The 23,692-nt window shown below is 38.0% G+C and overlaps 1 protein-coding gene across 2 annotated transcripts in view; it reads left to right on the forward strand.

The window, feature by feature from the left end:
* Positions 1-23,692, forward strand: part of LOC102229707 (GDNF family receptor alpha-1-like) — a 117,626-nt gene that overhangs the window by 84,628 nt on the left and 9,306 nt on the right. For both annotated transcript variants that reach the window (XM_023327467.1, XM_023327468.1), the window contains 5 exons: positions 4,192-4,370; positions 6,042-6,214; positions 10,238-10,347; positions 10,962-11,096; positions 21,540-21,718. In XM_023327467.1, coding sequence (XP_023183235.1) covers positions 4,192-4,370; positions 6,042-6,214; positions 10,238-10,347; positions 10,962-11,096; positions 21,540-21,718 — 776 coding nt within the window. The remainder of the gene's footprint in view (positions 1-4,191; positions 4,371-6,041; positions 6,215-10,237; positions 10,348-10,961; positions 11,097-21,539; positions 21,719-23,692) is intronic.

Genomic DNA, 23,692 nt, shown 5'->3' on the forward strand with positions numbered 1-23,692 from the left:
GCTGCCGTGCCACCAGGACAAATAGCTCTGTTTATTGCACTTAGCAAACAGAGAGCCTGTGAATTACAGGCAGTGGCCCCAGTGGCACAGCAGGAACCCAGAGCTGGAGAGGCCCCAGTGTCAAGGAGTGGAAACAAACACCAGTCAAGTGCTCCCAGCTTTCCAGCTGACCAGCAGTCGGACCAACACACTCACTCAGATGTCAAACTTTCTCCAAAAACTTTAAATCAGGATTAAGCAGATAAGGCAGATGGTTTTTAGACCTTAATTACTATGAATACGTGGAGATTTTTTTAACAGTTGTTAGAAACCTCTTAGAGCCAGTATAAAGCTGAACCTTATTCTAAAGGGGGAAATAAAGGGACAGACGGCCAAGTGAAAAACAAAAGCAGTAGGAGAAAAAAGTGAAGAGATGGATGGTGATGATGATGATTGGGGATGGAGGAAGGGCGCTAATGGTTGGTTCGCATCCAGAGCATCACGCGGTTGCTGGTCACCAGAACGGCATCAGGAGAAGGAGGAATGGCGGTTCAGATGAACGGGGTGGGGGGTTGTACGGAGACGGGGCGGGTCAGGTTCTGACCCCGCTGTATCCCATGGCATCTGTAATTACACAGAGGAAGGAGGGGCGAGGGGGAGCTGTGGCACTGGAGGAAACAGGCGACATGATAATCAATTTGAGACTGGATCGGAAACATGAGCCGCCATGAGGGGTGAGGGGGGTGGTTCCCCCTCACCAGGCCTCCAGATGGCCCCAACCCCAACAAGGTGCTGGCCCTGTCTGAGCATTCTGTCTGTGTGTGTGTGTGTGTGGTGGGGGGAGGGGTGCGTCCATGTGCGTGCATGTGTCTGAGGGACGATGCCATCTGCCAGGAGTGCAACAGGAGTTCAGCTCACACTGCCAACACTAGGGGTCACTGTGGAGCAGAGGAGGAGTACAAAAATCAATAAATCAATTAATCAATTACTTGCATGATAGTAAAATGAGATCACTAATTTCCGTTTGCATTATTTATTGTTTTTCTCATTCAACCAAACTCTGGATGATAAAGTCTTCAGTCTGGTGTTTTGGTCCCAACTAGACCTTTTTTTTTCTTAAATTACAGTTTTGTTTACAGAAACTTCATAATTAATTTTATTTGTTGTTTAGTTTATTTATTTAGAATATATAAATTGTCTTCCAGTGTTCATTAGAATTTAAACTTTATTGATCTTTGATAATGTGTTATTGCATTGTTATGGCATTACAATTATATTACATGAAAAATGTTCTTAAAACAACAATAATATTGTTTATCACAATACCTTCTGGGACAATTTATCGTCCACATTTGTGGACGATCTCCACCAACAGAGACTGTGTAGATGATCTCTTTCATTATTAATGGAGCCAACTGGAAAATGAGATTTATGGCAAAACTCTGGAGAGCAGAGCTATGACATGTTGGACAGCTATGAAACATTTGTTTTGCTCCAACTTTAATTGCTCAGTACCTGTAAGAACAACCAACACAAACCAAACGGCTTTGTTCTTTTCCTCCGCTGCTGTTGCTGTTACTAAAACTACAGACAGACTACATTTCCAAAACAGCAGAAAATTGATGTCATCGTTCACAAGTTCTCCTTCTGTTTTCTGATTGGCTGGATGAGCTGAGCATCCTGAGAAATCCAGGTCAATGGGAGAAATTCCAGAAATGAGAGCAGCAGACCATATATATGCATAAAAATAGAGAATTCTATAGCCTACAGGATCTATTTTTGATTCTAGGTAACTTTAAGTTGTTTTGATTTTCTCACTAAAAGCATATCAGTAGACAGGTGATCAAGATATTTTTCCTCTGGTGTCAGACTAAGTATAAGCCGTGATGTTTGGTGAAGAGTTTCACAGTAAGGCTGCTTTTCCCAGCTTGTTACTGTATCTATATTTGTATCTATATCTCTGTCTATCTGTCTATTTCATTGTCGGCTTTGGAATTAGAATTGACAGAACACCTCTGGTGTTTGGGCAAAAAGTACTCTAAATACCCCCACATTACCATGAAGAGATCATCTTTATGGTAATGTGGGAGCATTAACAATAAAAACTATGTTTCCTGACTTTGTGATGTGTGAGGATGATGACATAATTTGCTGCAGCTTGAAACTGCCAATCCCCTGTCAGAAATAAACCCAAATGCTTTTAGCGCTTTTAGTTGTAAAATGCAGCCTGATTATCCATGACCTGCTTCCTGCTGGAGGCTTTCAGCAGATGATAATGGGAAGGTGGGTGAGACCTGATGCTGTCACAATCCGTTTCTCAGTACAGTTGAGAGTTGACTGATGACTGAAGATGCTGGGTTGGATCACAGAGTACATCAAAGCTAACTGCACTGCTAATCATGTATGGACTAAAGGCAGGAAGACAAAACCTTCACTGACATGAACAATTTATTCTTGGTGTTTTTTTTCTTGAACACAGCTGGTAACAGCTGGTTTTGTAACATCTGGCATTTGGGTGAAAGTTCAAGAGTTTACGTCAGTGAAGCAGCTAAGAACCGGCAGGACAGAACATCAACCTGATACCAGGTTACACTGTTCATCTGGATCACTTAGTCATAAATGTGCTTTAAACCATCGCATGTTGGAGGCAGGCACTATACTGCCTGTATATATACAGTATATACAGTATATACTGTATACTGTATATATACGTGTATATATATATTTATATGTTTTTTTTTTCCTTTTTAAACATGAAAATCTGCCAATTTGCAGATTCTTTGTAGACTTTATGTAAAATATTCAAAATTCAACTCAGAATTCTTAAATACTGCAATGTGACAAAGTACTGATGGTGTTTGTAAAGCAGCATATCTAGGAGCGCCATTTATTTTCTTTGGTGCTGATTGGCTGTAGTCCCCAAAGGTGGAAATAAGGAAGTATGTAATATTAGCTTCTGCAGTAGTGCTAAGAAGGTTTCCACTGTGCATATTATTGCATTTTAATACTTATTTGGTGCTTGAACTATTAAAATAAATAGTTCTAAGCATTTTTAGACGGGTCTCAAGTACTCCTGGATTTTAGCAAACAATTTCTACTCAATTCAGAATCTGGTCAATAGCAACATGAATATCAATGAGGTTTTGCCCACATTTTGCTCTTGCAGTTTATTCCTCGCCCGTCTGCTGCTCTCCTGAATGTTTGTCATGTTGTGCTTCCCTCAGTTTAATTGATGCTCATATTTGCTCCACTTTTACGCCAAAAAACTCCAAACTTCAGGAGTCTATGAAAATGTTAATTAATGGTGGATCAGGGAAAACAGGTAGTTAGTGTGAGGTGACAGATAAGCAGGGCTGTGTTCGGGATGCTGATGATTGCTGGAGCTCCACCGTAACTCATACTGTACACACAAATCTGATTTGGAAACATAACTGTACACATCTGAGTTGGGCTTCAGAATTTATATGTTTGTTTGTTTTTGTTTTTTGCATGGATGAAAAAGAAACATTAATTCTGCTGCTGTTTGTGTCAAACTCTTTTTCATTTAGGGCCAAATGGGGATCATCTGACTGGTTGTATCAGAAGGTCTTAATAAAACCCAACAACAATTTGTTATAATATTAGTAAATAGGTGTGCATTCTGCACTAGTAAATAGTAAATAGGTCTGCATTCAATATGTAGATCTTAAAATGAAATATTGAACATATTTTCACACTGATCAGCAGTTTATTTTTAATATATTTTACCAGGCTAGTCAACCTATTGTTTTGGTCCCTTCCGTTTCTATATTACTTATGTTTCCAGTTTTGGTAAATAAAAATTGCTCAAATAAACACTAATGGCGGCTCTACTCCTAATTGCAAAGACTCAACAAATGAAAGTTGTTTTTCTATGTTTGACCATCATTGTGCAGCTGTTGATGTGTTTCAATATGCTGTACTGGTGCAGAGTTATTAAATGCATTTGTAATTCATGACATTTATATCTGTGTTTTAAAGAAAGAAATGTTTTAAATCAATTCAGCGCTATTTCTCTGTGTTGGACCGATAGCTGATACAGATTTGGCTGGATTTAATCTGTGTAGACTGAAAAATCTTGTTTTTTTTAATTAATAAAAAAAACAACATTTTTTTCTTGTAAAAGTGTAAATATCTAAAGCAGTTGTGTCGTCACAGCCTCATTTTGTTCATCATTTGTTTCTGTGTTCGCAGGAGAGCCTGCGGTGGCCCGAGAGAACAACTGCCTGACGGCGGCCAAGGCCTGCAACCTGAACGACACGTGCAAGAAGTATCGCTCAGCCTACATCAGCCCCTGCACCAGCCGCGTCTCCACCGCAGAGATCTGCAACAAAAGGAAGTGCCACAAGGCGCTGCGGCAGTTCTTTGACAAGGTAAGACACTGAACGCAATGTGACTGCTCATGAGCAAAAGTTTGAGGTCCACCACCAGGAAATGTTTTATTTCTTTTTAAAGAGAACAATAGTTATTTTCAAGTAGATACATTTGAGAAATTGTCAAAACTTAAATTAAACTGTAGGCCTTCTTTTGTTTGGCAAGGCTGTGATTTCAAGCAACAAGTAGGTTTCTGCTGTCCTTTTTCATTTTCAAGAAAACTGACTAGGAGCATTGTAATTGCAGTCCAGCCTCCATGATGTTCAGCACTATAATCTTGCTGGTTCGACCTGAAATAAACAGAAATCTACTTAGAATGCAAAACTCTGTCGATCATAGACTAGTGTATTTTTTATTTCTATGCCTTTTCAAACTTCAGCAAAAAAAAGTACAACTTAAGGAACGAAGGGTCTTTATTTTTTATGTATTTTCTGGACCACTTGTTGACTACTTCAGCCTATTGATGCTTTTATTTGGTTCAAGTCAATTATATCTTGAGAATATTAACAAAAATAATTTATTCAAATTTTGGAACTAATCAGCAAACAGTCAACAAACAGTTTTCTCTTCTGTGTACCAAACTGTAAAGGTTTCCACCTGTATTTGTTTAACCACAGTAGCTGCTTTTTCATTACAAACAAATTTGTCAATACAGCTATATAATACAATTTCACAGTTGTGTTGTTTCCAATAAATAAGAAATGTAATTAAAATCACATGAGAATATGTTTTTTGATGTGCTAAGTCATTAAAAAACATGCTGTGCCATCATCCTCCTGACATTGTTTTTTCCACCAGTCAATGAGAAAAAAATGTTTCTATTGTGGTTTTGTAAAATACACTACAGTAGTTTTAAGACGGTTGAAAAACCGTCTCATCTCAGATCAAAAGCATATTGAAAGACGTGAGTTTTTTTCAAATTTGCCTTGTCTCCATTTAGCAAATTTAAATAAACACACATTTTTTGTGTTTCCAAAATGCACAATATGTTCAATGGCAAGAACAAACAAATAATGGTTCAAACAAATGGCATGATGTCCTTTCTAGGTAATAAAGCTAAGAAACAATTTCCAGATGGTTTGGTGGTTCTTCATTGTTGAAAACAAACAAACAAAAAAAACTTGGATGTCGAATGGCAACAATTTAAGAAGTAAAGCAACTTAACTTGATATTGATGAACGGAACAATATGCAAATGAGGATAAATCTTATGGAAAAAATAGCTGTTTCCCATTACCATAAAACTGTGAGAATTGGAATTATGAAAATATATTTTCTTAATGGAAACACAACAATTAAAGAAAAAAAAATATCTTTTTCATCAAAACGTTTTGGTGCTAGAATGAGGTGTGTATTTTTTGGGGTAGCATCGGAATTTGTTTTAATTTGCAAAACTATTATGGAAACACTTTTTTGTGTCACACGAGTTGTGTGATTGATGATAGGAAGTAGTTGGAGGATGATGAGGATGATGGCACTGCGCGTTTTTTAAAGACTGATCCTGTGAACAAACTTATTCATGTGTGAATTAGTTTCTTATTAAAAAAAAACGCTGCAATTGCGAAATTGTGTTTTTTGATAGTAGCAGAACATTGACAAAGTTTTGTTTACATTTGTAGTGGAAACACAGCTAATGTTGATTTTAAAAGAACTTCCTCCTTTGACACACAGGTTCCTCCAAAGCACAGCTACGGCATGCTGTTCTGCTCGTGCCCTGTCAGCGACCAGACGGCTTGCTCCGAACGCAGGCGTCAAACCATCGTCCCTGTCTGCTCGTACGAGGAAAAGCAGATGCCAAACTGTCTGGAGCTGCAGGCCTCCTGCAGGACCAACTACATCTGCAGGTTGGACACAGCAGAATGTGAAACAATGGTGATGTCATGAAGAAAACAGGCAACAAAGGAAAGCTCAGTGGGATGAGATGAAGATGCTGGTCAGGTTTAGAAGCTGGATTCCAAACATTACAGAATGTCTTCTAGACCAGTGAGATTAACGGTGGTTGATCCAATAAGCAAGAATAAAATGAAAATCTTCAAGCAGGGTTACAACCCGTGTTGTCCTGTTTTCTACTCAACTAACTTCTCTTCCCCACTGATGTTTGTGTGGATGTTGAATTCGTTTTCCCTCAAAATTTAGATGGCTTGGTTAAAATTTTCCTAAAATTTGCACACTTTAGTATTTAACGTATTTAATAAAAAAATTACATTACAAAAGTCAAACATACATAAATTACCCATGAGAAAAAGTAGTAGTTACAACAGTAGTATTTCAGCTCTTAGTATTTAATATCTAGGTGTTTTTATGGGAATGTGAATCTTTTAGATCAATTTGAGAAGTAATTTTAATCTTATTTCACATTTTATCGTGTCATGTAATGCAGGGTGCTGGTCTTGGTCTTAAATCGGTCTCGACTTCCCTCGGTCGTGGTCTCGACTTGGTCTCCAGACCCTAAAAGTCTTGGTCTTGTCTCAGTCTCAATGCACTCTGATCTTGGTCTTGTCTTGGTCTCGGGTTAGGTGGTCTTGACTACAACACTACTGACAAATTTGTCATGGAAATGCAGCTACTGAGCAGCGTATGAGTTGAATACAGTGATTCAGACGTTGATTCATGCTCTTTGGGGCCACATTTAGGCGTGTTTTGGGATCTGTTGGATTAAAGGAAAGCACTAGACATCATGAATGGTCTCTGCTCAGTCTGTGGCCTCTGGTTCCCCCAGCCTTTCCTGCCTCCCTCTCTTAACAGCCGCCAGCGGGAAGGCAATAAATCCATACAACAAAATTTTCACTTCCCTCAATTTTTGGCCTTTTTTTCCCTCTCTCTCTCCATGGCGCTCACGATCCATCAGACGCTCAGGGCTGAACAACAGGTCTCACCGCAATGCAGCTTCCTCCCAGTCCATTTTTCAGTTAGCACAGATAGATTAAAGCTGTGCATTTCCACAGGCTCCCACAGCATATGTCAGGTCTGGTCTGCTAGTTGCTTCTCCGCTCTGCTCCAGATTGGTGGGATTACATAGATCATGCAGAGGAAGGAGGTATTCATGTGGATGATCTGGTGCAGACTTACAACTGATTCCTCGTGGAGCTTCAAGGAAAATATGGAAATTATAATTATGCAGAAAATGGTTGACTTACAGTATGTGCATTACAGTGAAAAGTCTTGAATTAAATCTTACTAATTTTTCTTTTCCTTCTGAATGTCATCATTCATAGGAATTATTCTGAGACTTTGGTTTTTATTTATTTTTTTCTTGAGCATTTTAAATAAAGGTAAATAATAATAGCTAAAAAATTCACAAATATAGATAGAAATATTAATTTTAATAGTTCAAACACCCACTATACATTATTATGCGTTAATATGGATACTGTGGATACTGACTTGTCACCACGGCAGAAGCTAGTCTAACCTATTTCCACTTTTGAGGGTTCAGCCAATCTGTGTCAAATAAACAAAATGGAGCTCAAGGATTGGCTGATTGCAAATGCCAGCCAATAGCTTTCCAAGCAGCATTGCTCTTTGCTATGCCAACTTCCCAGGCTGCTTTTTATTTCAAATATTTTAGATTTGCTCTAAAAAAAAATATCCACAAGTAGTTGGATTTTAATGCGAGGTCACATGCCACAAAAAAAAAAAAAATCAAAGGCGAATCATCGAATACATTGAATTGTATAACAGTGATGATTTGATTACATAAACTGTCTCCTTCGCATTTTGGACATAAAACCAATAGAAAACCTCTTCAAGGTGGAAATGACAGATGAATCACATTTTTGTAATCGCCCTTTCCAAATGCTGCTCTGGGCAGCCACCCATATGGCTCATCTCAAAAAGCCGCCAGTATCTGTGGTTTATGTTTAATTTAGTAAACTATGCATAGCTACATTAAGCGATGAGAAGAGCAGAAGAATAATTACAGTATTTTAAAATTGTCCTCAGACATTCCCATAGACCAGGGGTGCCCAGAGTGGGTCCTGGAGGGCCGGCATCCTGCATGTTTTAGATCTCTCCCTGGTTTAACGTACCTGGATCAAATGATCAATCAATCAGTCAATCAAATTTTAGTGTGTATAGCACATTTCAGCAGCAAGGCATTTCAAAGTGCTTTACATCATTACAAACACAGAAACACAATGCAATATAGAATCAACAATCAAAATGGCCTCTAATGATGGCTCATTAGAGGCCTAAGAAGAACACCGACATGCTGAAAAGGTTGTTGGTACCACCAGGAAGAGAACTAAAACATGCAGGATGCCGGCCCTCCAGGACCGACTTTGGGCACTCCTACCATAGACAGTGTCATCTAATTCTGCCATTAATTTATGTCCATATTTTTTTCTTTCAGGCACTTTGTGCCTCCCTTTTAGATTTACCTGTTTGGAAAATTTTCAAGATAATTTCATTCTTTTACAGCCCGGTTTTCAAATGAATGTTATAGATGTATTATTTTCTAAAAAAAGACTAGAAAAATAGAAAATTTTATAAAATATTATGAAGATCAGTACTACTGCTGTCTCAAAGTTAGTATCCTTCTTGTTTTGATTTTCTGTTGTTTTGCTAACATTTTTGAATTGTGAGCTGTATTTTGAAAGTCAAATTATACCCTCTTCCTGTGTCTTAACATTTTTGTCCCAAAAGTATTGAATTCTTAAGACAAAATCTGCCAGAATAAAAGGTTGAACTACAGTCATACTGCTGTTAAAGTCAGGGGAGGCTACTGTGAGCAACTCACAAAGAAAAGAATGAAAAAATTATTTATTTTTTTTGGGGGGGGGAAGTACACCTTTTTATAAATATTTATTATTTTTATTTACCAAATAAATCTTACTTCCAGACTTTTGGCAGGTATCATACCTGCTGTTGGGAATTTATGGAGTTATTTTGGCAGCAGTATGCAACATGTTCCCAGTGAAGTGCTATGAGTCATGGAATTAGGATCTGTGACCAATTACTTTGAGCATATTTTTATTAACTTAAATACAAATATAAAAAAAACATTGAGCTTATGGTCTGGAAATCTGCTCTTCAGTTTTAGCCACTTTATCGGAAATTTAAACTACCATTTCCTAATGTTTGTTGGATTTCAGAAGCTGTAACCCTCTCACTGCAAGAGCTCATTTTTTATGGAGAACTCCTGAACAATGTTACCGATAGCTGTCAAAACAGGTAACTGACTGACAACAGCTCCACAGGTGTATCAGGATTCAACACAAAAAAACACACAGCGGACACGACATTCAGTGCTTTACAGTTTTATGTTTTTAGGTTTAAGGTTTATTTTCTGATTAATAATAAGTGATCGTCTGAATACTGAATAACTATTTTAAACACTGAACTGAAATACATCAAATTCTCCCTCCATCAGGGAGCTGGGGGCGGGATTTTGGCAATGTGAAGTCACATTGTAACATGCCTATAGTTAAATTAGCAACAAACAGAGCTTTCTTCAAACATAAAAAAGCATATTTTCCTTTCTTAAAAAAGGTGTGTGCAGAAACTACTCATATGTGATGAATTCAATTATAATACACACTGATGATATTTTAGCAGACTCGAAAACAACATATACAATGCTGCAGAGCTGCCTCTTAGCTGCAACGGTGCTGTACTTCCTGTTTAACTTCTACTGCTTTTTTTGATAACTAATCAAGAGTGATCACTAAAGAGCAAAACTGTGAACATAACATTATGTCTATGTCTAACATGGCCTATATGACTAACTGCATAGTGTTTACACAGACTTTATTGTCATTCAATAGTACATTTAAAATCTACAAATTGTTAATGTCTCATAGGATGACAGTATGTGTTTGTGTGTGCACGTGCGTGGGCGTGTGTATCCATGTGTGTGTCTGTTTTAGGTCCCGACTGGCTGACTTCTTTGTAAACTGCATGTCGGAGCCTCGCTCGCTGTCTGGCTGTCTGAAGGAGAACTACGCTGACTGCCTCCTGGCTTACTCTGGTCTTATTGGTGAGTCCCAACATGCAAACATGATAAGTACATGTAGATATGGGAGGTTATCCAGGAGTCAGTTGAATTCTTCCTTCCAGCTCGTTTGATTTGTTTACGTATCTCAACGTCTTTCACCGACACAAGTGGAAACTTTAAGGAAGTTTATTTTTCCTTGAATCCAAGCTAACTGTCAGCTCGCCTTTTCTTGTTTCCTGCATGTGACCAAACCGAGCTCTCATATATATATATATAATGTCCACATAGTGCCAATTTATTCTGCCTACTGCAAAACAAAAAAGACCCTTATTGGACAGCAGCCAGCTCAAGGGAGCAATCCATTGGGGGAGTGAGAAATCACTGACTGAAGCTATTTGCTTTCCCTCGCAGAGAGAAATGGCTATTCTTCACTTCAGCCCCACTGCATTCTGCTTCCTCAGTTTGTTTCCTTCGTATGTGAAGGAAAAGAAATGAATGCATGTGGTATTTATTTATTGTTGCATGCAAAAGAGAATGTGTTCAGAAATGTTTAAAATGATCATTTTAGACAGAATTTCAGACAGAAACTGTGGGTAGGATCACATTTCTTGCTGAACTCGAGTACTTCAATGAATCCTTGTATCCACCTGCTGCAGGCACCGTGATGACCCCCAACTACCTGCGCTCCCCCAAAATCAGCGTCTCCCCTTACTGCGACTGCACCAACAGTGGCAACAACAAAGATGACTGCGACAAGTTCACTGAGTTTTTTAGGGAGAACACCTGCCTCCGTAAGTTTTCTGTTTTCGAATCGTGGCTCTTCCTTATGATGGTTTACTATTTCCATCCTCTCTGCTGGTCTTTATCCTGCTCTGCTCCCTTCATTTTTTTTCTTTTTCCTCTCCTCCAAACCAAATTTATCCCTTTGCAGAGGTTGCGTTATTATCCCACAGAATTACAGAGAAACCAGCATTGCTGCACCACAGTGTCTGACTGTGAGTGCATTGTGTTCCTGGTTTGCTGTTTGTGTGCCTTAAAGCTGTTGTTGAACTGCTCTCATGGTTTTCCACAGACAAAAAAGGCTTTTTATGTAACCGTTTTTATACACAAAGTTATTCTCTTTCTGGGAAAAAAAAAAAGTAGAAAGAGTTGAAAAACTATTTTTTTGTATGTGTTCCTAAGCAAACAACTGGTGCTAATCTAATGAAATTATTATATACATAATCAACATCCATCCTTCCGTCTACTGTCTATTGACTCTTTATATCTACTTCACCTAATCACATTGTGGTGCCATGAAAGAAGAGGGCGATGGAACTATTCAGCATAGTGATTGCGATTCTTGTCACGTTGTATTTCTCTGGTTTCTACTTGTTCAAGTCGAGCTAATTGTCTGTAGAAGTAGCTCATCCAGCTCCTCATAAACAGCAGAGTTTACAAAAGTTGGAAATAGTTGGCTTAGAAATGAAATCATACTTTCTCTTTCCTGATGTGTTTGTTGAATTGATCAAATTACCAACTTTCTTGAATTCACACCACATGATTCTATCACTGTGTCATAAACAACATTTCTACGGTGGCCGACAGGTGCAAATGCGCAGCAAAAGAGATACATGCAAACAAACAAAAGACACACGCACAAATTAAATGCGGCAAGCAAAAAGCAAATAAAATGCAGCAAACAAAAAAGAAGACACCCCCGAATGAAATGCAGCAAACAAAAAGAGAGACGCAAACAAAACAGAAGACACCCCCGAATGAAATGCAGCAAACAAAAAGTGTTGAAAACGGAAGTGCTCCAGACCACTAGGGGGAGTCAAAGAAAATAGTATTCATTTCTATGGGACCAGATGCAAGATTCAGAGAAAGAAATTTGAAAGAAAGTAAAGGTACGTATTACTATATTTCTTTTCAGATACGCCGTCTTTTATAATATTATAGAATAACAGAATAATTTATGGGTAGCGTGATAGACTTTGTGTCAGTCATACCGTTCTGGGCTCGGTCTCGTAGATGCTTGCCCGAATGGGCTCTTTGCACCTGCCGTGCTGGTCACAACCGCATGCGCAAATGCGGCTCTCTTTTTTGCGCCTTGAGTTACCATGACAGCTAGAAAGTATATTACGTGGTTTATTGTCGTTAGTGTCAGAGACCAAGTAACGGGGATTTTACTGTTTGGGCTTTTTGCTTCTGAAGCCTGAAGCACAACGAGCCCATAGCTTAACATTAGCTCTGGTGTCAGAGTTCTAGTTCAGCTGACTGTTCAGGTTCAAAGTTGTTGCTTTTAGAAAAATATGGCCGTGTTCCTTAAGGTCTCCGTGTTATTTCATTTTATTAGTTTTGCATGCTTGTTGTGAAGCAGCACGGTGTTTACAGCAGTTTGTACAGGCGGATCAGTAGCTCGGCTGTCTGGCTCTGGTCTCTGGTTCCCATAAACTCTCTTTCAGGTTGAATACAGAAGTGATTCCATGGAAATAACACAGGAAGCTCCTTTACCTTCTGCTTTAGGCTGAAGAAGTTGATCCGGAGTGAAGTGAAGGCTGTAAACTTTGCTGTGTGGCGTTAGCTTTAACTGGTAGCCACGAATATTTACAAGCCACCGTCTTCTTAATTCAGGATCGCTTGGAAATCCATGAAAACTTAAAAGCCCATTATGTTAGGAAGACAGCAATGTTCATAGTATTGTTTTATTGGCGTCTGAAATACGACTTTGTCTTTTCTAGCTGTCATGGTAACTCAAGGCGGAAAAAAGAGAGCCGCATTTGCGCATGCGGTTGTGACCAGCACGGCAGGTGCAAAGAGCCCATTCGGGCAAGCATCTACGAGACCGAGCCCAGAACGGTATGACTGACACAAAGTCTATCACGCTACCCATAAATTATTCTGTTATTCTATAATATTATAAAAGACGGCGTATCTGAAAAGAAATATAGTAATACGTACCTTTACTTTCTTTCAAATTTCTTTCTCTGAATCTTGCATCTGGTCCCATAGAAATGAATACTATTTTCTTTGACTCCCCCTAGTGGTCTGGAGCACTTCCGTTTTCAACACTTTTTTTTGCTGCATTTCATTCGGGGGTGTCTTCTTTTTTGTTTGCGTCTCTCTTTTTGTTTGCTGCATTTTATTCGCTTTTTGCTTGCCGCATTTAATTTGTGCGCGTGTTTTTTTTTTGTTTGCATGTTTTCTCTTTTGCTGCGCATTTGCACCTGTCGGCCACCGTACATTTCCCCTTACAGCAGAGCAAACTTAAAAATGTACAAAAGTCTAGAAGCTAACCAGTTTTTTGAACGTAGACGGCTACATGGTGGTGGGTCATTTTCCCCTTGGTTATTGATAACTAGACACGTGTCTTTGCCTTAATGCAGTATTTGATAGCATCTTACCAATTTTACTTATGAAGTCTATCACCATTAATATTCAAATCTTGTAAAAAGTGTTCACTTCATATCCTCAAATACCCTGAGGCCTGCCAGTCCTTGTGATTGACGGCTGCTATCCATCTCTGACTTCTTTCCTCTTCAAAGGTTATACAATAAAACAACAAGTTTGGTTTGCATCTGTTTGTGCAGCTGATCGTACATCACCGTATCAACATTTTTACTAAATGAAAGTGACCAATTGTCTGTTGACTTCACGTCGTGGTGGATTGGGACACTTTTTGAAGAATGCTCTATGTATGTATGTTCATCATCAGCAGTCCTTGGACGAGGGGTGGGATGCACCCTTGACAGGTCGCCACGCCAGTCCATCACAGGGCGACACACACACCCCCCCACACACACACACACCCACACACAGGACAGACCACCCTGCACACACTCACACATGAGGATGATTTGGATTAGTTAGCTAACCCAGCAGTCATGTTTTTGAACAGGGACTTCTTACACAGTAGTTCTGTTTCTTCTCCTTGCGATGTTGCTTTTTTAAAAAAAAAACTTTATTGAGCAAAAGGCAAGTATACAACAAATGAACAAATACCACACTCACATTAACAAACAAGCTGGGGAGTTAGCAACACAAATGCATGCAAAAAGTCATATATACAAATTGTTTGTATAGATTCCTCATGTTCGCAACTCATGATACTGTGCAGCAAATGACTATTATTCTGTACCCAGAATGCATTGCTGTAGGACTACAGGTTATGGTAACCAGCTTAAAATCTACTGATATCCGGTGTGCTTTCTGACAGAAGCCCTGCGTGGTCAGAAAGATAAACTCAGCTACAGAGTTAGCAATACTTAGCAACTATAAAACTGAAACCAGGAAAGAAATGACTGTTTCAAACCACGTCCTGAACAGAGTGCAGTAACACATCTAATCCTGTTGAGGGTGATATACATTGAAAAGTGAAACAACACATTATGTTAACATTTCATTTCCAGGTAACACACAAGAATGTTTTGTTTAATTAATTCAATCTAGCAAATATAACATAATTATGTCACATGTTAACCTAACAAAATAATTATGAATTTTGCGAACACAATACGTTTTAGATCATTTAATTACCTCAACGATACCTCTCTTGGCCATAAGGGGGCAGTAATGCAGCATAGGCTGCAATAAAACTTGATGGAAAAGAAAAAAACAGTGTAAACCAGATTAATCTGGATATTGATCAGAAGACTACAATGCTGAAACACATGTTTTCTAATCTTGAGCATGGACATGGCCGAATTTAGCTTTAGCATTAGCTTCCCCTAAATGTCATGTTGGTGTAGCTTTAGCATTAGTGGGGCTAAGATTTATAATTAGTACTTTCGGGTTAGTCCTACTAACATTTCAGTTAGTGATGCCCACCACTGCCTAAACTTTTCCTTTAAATAAGCTCTTCAGTCAGCAGGGAATGCTATGTGATCCTACAGTCAATACTGATATGTCTAGCTGCTGTCTCACACTGCATGGCCCTTTTTACTGACCAACAGTATAATAAATCACCTGGATATTGATCATAATCTGCATTTAGTCTTTTCAGCTTTTTGTTAATTACAGAAATGTTTTTAATTTCTTCTATCCAGCTATAGTATTCGTTACAAATAATTTTGCTGCACTTCAAATGGAAGACCTTGACATGAAGAACTTTTCAAAGCAGATGAATTGTTTCTTTCAATGATTATATTTACTCTGTTTTGATATTAGCCTATCAGCTACTGCCTTTTTCACAGCTGAGTTTAATGTAATGTGACTCTTTATTGATTTTTCTTTGGAGGACGGAGGACGGGGTCAAGCAGGGAACATGTTACTCAAGGACGAGTGAGATGGATTTGTAATCCATTTGTGTTATACTTAAATCTTGTTCAAATATAGAGAATAATGAATGAAGAAACAGATTTATTCAAAAGGAAGAGTTGTCTCAACTTTAAGTACTTCATGTCATGCTTCTGAAAATGCAGACAGTTTTAGGTCAAAGGTGGTACAAAAAACAAAGAACACATAAATTTTTCAGACGTGGTAAAAAAGTACCATGTATTTTTCTGTGTACCTCCAAAAGATTAGCACAAAATTCACCTATTCCTGGATTAAATTTTTTTGTAGGTCATATTAAAAGTACTGAAATGAAAATGAAAGTTTGGAGGCTAAAATACGTAGGCACAATGCCGCTTGACATGCTAGCATTGCAAAGCATCCAGAAGTTATTTTCCTTGAGCCGTCCTTTGGGACTCAAATGGCAATAAAAAAACTGGAAAGAAAATAATAATTAAACACATAACTTTTGCAAACTGCAGTAGTGTTAGAAAAAATTGCCTAAATTAATGGATATTGCTGTTTTTGTTTGAAAATCAGTCAAAGCCATCAGAAGGTGCAATTGCGCTGCTAATGAATCTGTTACTGATTCAGTCGATAAAACAATGAACCAGAAGACACTTGTGACAAGCAGCCCGTTAATCACAGCATTCCTAAATCACTGTGTGCTTTGGAAAGTCACAGACGGTGAAAATAATTAGCTTTAGTGACAACAAGGGAACGAGGTACTGCCGGTGTTTCTGCTCTGCAGAAGCAATGTTGCTGGTTTGGTTTTTCCCATCAGAATGACAGAGGATGAGAAAACACCAAGATGCTGCCTCATTTTCACCAGCTCTTCTGTCTTTTGCCTTTTTCTTTCTGCTTCTCTGTTATTTTTATTTCACCCTGCTTGATTTATCTTATTATGCTATTCCTGGTTAGCAAAGTCAGTCTTTTTGCCAAAAATCACTTTTTTTCACCCAAAAATTACTAAGGCCATTATTTTAGGGAGATCATGCTATCTGACAAAGCTAATCAACTTATTGTTTCTGTCAGTTTCAGTTTCTTTAATCTTTATTTTACATTGACTGTTCTACTCCTAACTTCACCGACTGAACAAATGAAAGTTGTTTTGTTTTTACATGTTTGACCAAGTTTCAGCAGTTATTGCTGTAAGTGTGCTGCACTGGTGCAGAGTTACCTAGTTCATTTGTAATTCAGTACATTTATGTCTGTATTTTTTTAAAAAAAAGAAAACTTCTGCTCCAATTTCCTGTATCATTCCTGTATCATATATTGGCCGATACGCAACCTCAGATATTGATATCATTATCGGAAGTGAAACAAGTGGACCGGTGCATCCCTGCTGCGTAACGTCTCAAAGTCCAAGTAAGACCAGAGAAGGTTAATAAAAGCTTTAAATCTGTTTTTTTTTTTTGCTATTCATTGTCTTGTCAGTTTTAGTAAGCAGATTCGGTTGTTTACTCTCTTTTTTTTCCAATCGTCCCCACATTTCCCGATCACTTGCGCCTTCTTTTACTCGTTCCCCTTCCACTTGGCAGCGCTCATCCTTTCTTTTCTGGTCTCAACCGTTGTCCTTTCATGCCCTGCCTCTTTCTGCTCTCATTAAGCTTGCTCAGCAGTAACTGGAACTGACAACTCTAAAGATCCTGACACACACCAGCCACAGGGTCACGACAAAAGAGAAAGACAGAAAGACGGAGAAAGGGCAGAAATAGAGAGAGCTTCTAGTCTGTGTGCTGCAGTTTAGACTCCTTATCGTGGAAGAGCTGGAATTTCCTAATTAAGACAGATTTTAATTTATCAGCCTTTAATTCTGAAGCATGCACCCTTCTTTTTTTGGCTTCTGACCCTATTAAAATGAAGCCAACAGAGTCTGCAGTTTGAGATATTCCTCATGTGGTTTTTCTCTTAACTTGATAAAAGCATGAAGAATATCTGGTGAGAAGATAGCAAATCCATTTCGATCCTGTAATTTGTCTTACAGTTTATCAGCGTTTGCAGTGTGACTCCTCAGCTGAGATTTGTATCTGCCGCTTTAATACTCTCAAAGCGACACCAAAGTCTTAATGTATTCAAAGCTTTTCCGTGGCTCGTTCTCTGGAAATGCAAAGGTCACGCCAGCCAACTGAATTCTATCTTTACAACAATCCCTGTGTGTGTAAAGTGAGATATAAAGTAGTAAATGAAGATGTCGGTGTGGGACTCCTCGCTGCAAACAGCAGTATCTGCTGCGGTGGGAAGATTGTATCATGTTTGGTGAAATGCAGTGTGGTTGAATGTTTGGATGAATGTTTGGGTTTGCAAATTAAAACAAGGAAAACTTTTCTTAAGTAAGATATTTCCACAGCTTATATTCAGGGATTCCCCCCAGAAAACTAAAAAATCACCCAGCAGCCGGTTGTGTTTCAGTTCAAAAATGTTCAGAAAATACATGTTTTAAGTATTGTCAATATTGTCTTCTAATAACACATATCCATCACCTACTAAGCCTTAAAAAGGCAACAGAAAAAAATACAATTAATATAAGGACCACTTTTTGTATTTAAGCTGTTTCATCCTAATTAAAGTGTTGAAAAGGTTTTGATCATTTATCTGACTTGTCACTTTATTCCATCCATCTAATGTGATACTTCAAATGCGCATTAAAAAAACATGATGGAAACGCAGCTTAAATAATATCACTTGAAGGAATCTAAACAGAGCTGTTCGTAATTTGGACGTCGTATTGCTCTGTCGAAGAAGACCGATCCATTCGGTGATAAAGAGTGTTAGTCATATTAGAGAGAAGAACGACAGTCTTCTTACATATTCTTTCTTTTTCCTTTACTCCTTTTCTGAGTACATTTCAATGGATGTTTTTCTATATTTTTTGTACAATCTTAGTCAAACGTCATGAAATATTTCTACCATATTTCCTCTGAAGCTGTTATTTTTGTATTGTGGGTATAAAATCCAAATGATTTGTTTTGGAAAATACTTTGGTCTAGAAAATGTTTGTCTATGGTTATATTTATGAAGAAATATTTATATAGTTATATTTTGGTACAGTAGTGACTGTAAACTGGTTTTATGTCTCCAGACTCAACAGGGACAGAAATACCAATTCCTCTGCTGTAAAAAGCCAAACACTCCATCTCAGAGTTTACTATGCAAATTCACTGAAGGATTACTGCGAAACCCTTATATTAATACTTCCAAGTGTTGAAGTTTAATCTGTATGAGGGCAGGTTAAACCCACTGGTTCTTTTTCTGGCTCCAAACAGAGCCAAGCTACACCACTTAAACGAGATTATCATAAATTAGGTTTCACATTTCACTGAAAATAATTACTCGGGATGCTGCTGTCATAATGTTTTTGTTCCTGGTACAAATATGTTGACAGATCTGAATAACGAATTTCGCACTGATCTCTACATAAAACAATTAAGCACACTTTGTGAAACATTCTGAAATATTTGTCACATACGCTATTACCTGTTTGTTTGTATCCTAACTTATCTCACTCAGAAAGATCATTTGTATAAAATGTAGACTACAGAAATGAGTTTGATTGGGAATATTGTAGGATTCATACAGAGAGTGCATACTGTACACAGCCGACTGTAATTAGGCTTTAGGTAAGGAGGCAGACACGACAGGAAAGAGCCATCAGTTCTTCCAATGTGCTCATCATCCTTCTGCTGTCTCCACATAAAGCTTCCAGCTACTTAATCAAAAATAAAAAATAAAAACATAAGCAAAAATAAAGTATTAACAGTCTTTTTTTGGCAAAAATGGACCCAGTCAGGCCATAAGGATGCTGAAAAAAACAGTCTGTGCTTAATATTTATTGTTTGTTTACTTTTTTCTCCAAAAATGATCAGCTATATACTGTACAAAAAACAGGTTTAGTTTAGAACAAGCAAGTTGTTAAAACAGAACTATATCAATTGACCTGCCTGGCACTTTTTCAGTCAACATCAGTAATAAGCAGCACTATTCTGCTTGTAATCTTGGATTTGCCAATTGCAAATGTTTTTCTATGTGAGTCTTTTAAGGATGTGTCGACTCTCCTCCAGATTTTACTTAGTTCAGTCACGGTATTAAACTTGCCAAGTGGAACCAACTGGAAACGTCTTTGTAGGTCACAGTGTGTTTAATCTGAAGTCATTTCCAGCAGAGGAGGGGCAAGGAAAGACAGGAAGCAATGAGGCTCAGTTCTCACCAGCTTGTCTCTTTAAATGCCTGGTTCAGTCAACATCCAGATGTCTGCTTCCTGATAGGCTCATGATCTAATGTCAGAATATCCACAGAGTTTATTGTCAGATAACTTGAACCTGCTTCTTGAGGAATTGCAGTCTATCAAACCTGTTGTTAGACGTAATGCTGTTTGGGACATTGGGATTAACTTAGACAGCTTTGTGTTGAACACATTGTGAGCATCAAAGTCATGAAGACCAAACTTTGAGTTTCAACAGCTGATGAAGGAATTTGCCCTTTGCCAGACTGGATAGGATTTCTGGTTCAGTCTTGTTAGAGTCAAGGTATCTTTGGTGAGAAATGAAAAAAACATGAGAAGGACAGGATGGACCTGGTTAGTTGACCTCAAACTCTACATTTCCTCCTTGAGTTTGTGTGATTTTTATGTTTGTTTTGACCAGGATTAAAGTTATTTTAATTTGCTTGGTGTACATTGATGCTGTTGATATACAGCTACAATTGTTTAGGTTCTTTAGCTACATTAGTTGATAAACTTCACTAGCTGCGTTTCCATTACAAATGTGAGCAAAACTTTGTTGATATTCTATTAATGTCAAAAAAAACATGAATTCACAATTGCAGTGTTTCCATTAAATAAGAAACATAGTTAAAATTACACGTGAATAAGTTTGATCATGTGACTGTCCTCCTACCACTTCCTGTCATCTTCTTCTTCATGGTTTGCTCCAATGGCAACATCCGGTTGTTGATCATGTGACTGATATGATGTGAAAAAAGTGTTTGCAGTTTTGCAAAGTAAACCAATTTTGATACGGCCAAAAAAAAAAATTGTTTTGGTGCTTCTAGCGCCAGAACTTTTCATCTGTGTGACAGACAAGTGTTATTAGATCGGATCATAAAGAATGGATTTATTTTGCTCAAGCCATTACTTTCTGTTTCACAAAGGAAATGGTATCAAACCTATTTAGATGCTATGAACAATTCACAATTCTTTTTTTTTTTTCAGGCTAAAGTTATTTTCCATTCACAGCATAAACATTTTCAACAGAACCCAGCCTGCAGAAAAGTACTTTCAGATTCCATTTTTTGTTTGGGTTCACAAAGCTACCCTTGTGCCTATATCTGTCACACAATTATCATAACAATAAAAAACTGATTCCTAATCTTTGGAGCAAAAATTAATTCAGTGATTTACATTTAATTAGCTAAAAATCACATTACAAATGAACACCCTGGTACATCTCACCATGTAAACATCATTGTGACACTTCACACCCTCAGTTTCTGCGGGGTTAAAGAGCTGTTATGCAGATCCACCCGTCGCCGTGTTACCGCAGCATCAGGGTCATAATTCACCGTTAGAAGGAAGCATATCATTATATTCAAACAGCAGCTCTGTAAAGCTCAGCTATTCTTCTGATGTGTGCGTTTGTGCTTTACATCAAAGCCACAGCGGACTATTAATAGGGCCGCTAATGGACTCTAATGGTAAAAAGTCACATCAGCACTCAGGTTTTTGACGGTGTGGTGAATTTATAATGGAAGGAAGTGATAACAAAACTTAAGTACCTTCTAACTCTCCATTAATTGTGGTTGCAATATAAAATTTTATTTTAACATGGGGAATAGCAACATTGTGATGCGCAATGTGACTCAGGTGGGTGCTAAACTGGCACACTGGAAATCCTTCTTTACCATCTCAGCTTATCTAACACTGACTCACCTACAGAGAAAATGCCAAACTGACATTTTGTGATTATTGCTGTTGTTTTCTGTAGGTAACGCCATCCAGGCCTTCGGGAACGGAACGGACATCGGCATGTGGCCGCCAATATCCCCCGTTCAGACCACCACTTCCATCACCACACCCTACCAAAGAAACCGCGAACGCAACCCCAACATAGACAACCACATCAACACCGACTCCAGCCTCTACCACTTCTGTGGCAACTTACAGGTGAGACAAACTAGATATATGGTATATTAGTATATGCGCTAATAATAATAATAATAATAATAATAATAATAATTATTATTATTATTATTATAGCTATAATAATATATTATAATATATTATCAGTATATTATAATATATGGTATATTATTAATAGCTATAATAATATTATATAGCTATTATTGCTACAATAATAATTGTCACCTGTAGCACAACTCTGGCTGAGGTCACATCTAATCTGTCAATGTGACATACTTTATGGAAAAGTACTGTGTGTGATGTCATCACATGTTTAATTTTTTACATATTTGTTGAAACTATGTTGGGACATGAGACAGATAATCTGTAAGGCCGAACTCCTCTGCCATCTCAGTGTTAACTAGAAACAACCAATCTGAGGCAGAAAGTGGTCCTTAGTGCTGTCAATCAAGCATGTGTGCACATCGCTCCCTTTGCGCTTTTCTTCATCACCTTGTTCTGTGTTATGATGCAGCTTCTCAGCAGAGCCTGTCATGAATGCTAAGAGTAGTTAGCATGACGACAGATAAATGGTTTTCCTTGGATGCTGAGTTGTTTCTCCACCATTAGCACATTTAGCAGCATGTTCACAAGGTTGATTAACAATTCTAAAACAGCACAGAATATGAACATCATCGTTCACACCTTCTCCTACTGCTTGCTGTTTGGTCTGGTTGATGTTCTGCTTGAGAAATCGACGTCGGTGAGAGAAATCCCAGACAGAGCAGTAAAGGGAGATGAGAGTTTAGGGATTGTGGGGGAAGGTGAAGGCCAAGTTATGGAAAATCCAATATTTCCATTAGCTTATTTGTTACTGCTCTAACTTCATTAAAAAAAAAAAAAAACATATATACATAGCCTCTTAAGCTTTGAGTTTTTATCATTCAGCAAAACTTTTACATAAAACACAACACATTACTGTTGTTATTTAGCTGCGTTGTTCTGATGGCTCAAAAGATGCATTCAGACATTTCATCTGTTTTCCTTACTTTACTATCTTTTTTTTAATCCCAAATGGCTTTTCCTTTGAAAACATCAATTCTATTTGGTTTTTGGAAACATTTATTGTGCAACCATACAGTGAGCAGATGGACTCATTTATAGTCACCAGCCTGCACACACAAATACAAACCAGTGCTCTCAGTGACACACGCCAGCACTGTCCATACTGATAATGAGCTTTGGTGGTGCAGTGATGCGTGTGTGCTGTCAGGACCGCTCTGATAGCATGCCAACCACAAGTTAGAGAGGGCTGCTGTGTTTAAATACTTCCCCAGAGAAGGTTGGGGTGTGTGCGCATGTGGGTGTGGGTGTGTGTAGGGGGGGGGGGTATGTGCCCATATGCTAGCATCAAGAAAAACTATGTTGTCAGAAGTGACATCCTCCAGGGACAGACCTGTCAGAAGGTCGACTTCTTGTTGATCTCTCCTTGTTTCACAACCCCCCGCCCCACACACACTCTAAACCCCCCACCCCACCCCCCACACATGCAAACACAAATATAATTAACCAGAGAATCTAAAAGCCATCAAGTGCTAACCTACTTCCTAAGGTATGTTTACTTTTACGTTAAAAGTAAAGTTTTCATTTTTAAGAATCAGTTTTCTTTAAAAGATGAGCTTTAAATATCCTATAAAGTTTCTAGATTCTTTTGTTTCTATAGACAATATAATTTGTCTTAAAAGTAGTGATTTTTCTCGATTAAAACTTTTAATTGAGTCTTTGCAGAATGTGTAAATAATTAATTAGATTTTAACCAAAAAAACATCTATTGACAAAATGAGCAACATTTTCAATTCAAAACCATTTCTGCTGCTAAATTATGTAATAAATAGACAGTTGATCTCAAAACAAAGATATTTATTGTTTTTAATCAGTCATTCAGGTTATTCAACCATCAGATTGTTTATAGTAACTCTTTGCACCATTCAGTTTTTAAGTGTTTTAATCTTTTATGCA

This window comes from Xiphophorus maculatus, chromosome 22 (genome assembly GCF_002775205.1).
Source record: "Xiphophorus maculatus strain JP 163 A chromosome 22, X_maculatus-5.0-male, whole genome shotgun sequence".
Classification (NCBI taxonomy): domain Eukaryota; kingdom Metazoa; phylum Chordata; class Actinopteri; order Cyprinodontiformes; family Poeciliidae; genus Xiphophorus; species Xiphophorus maculatus.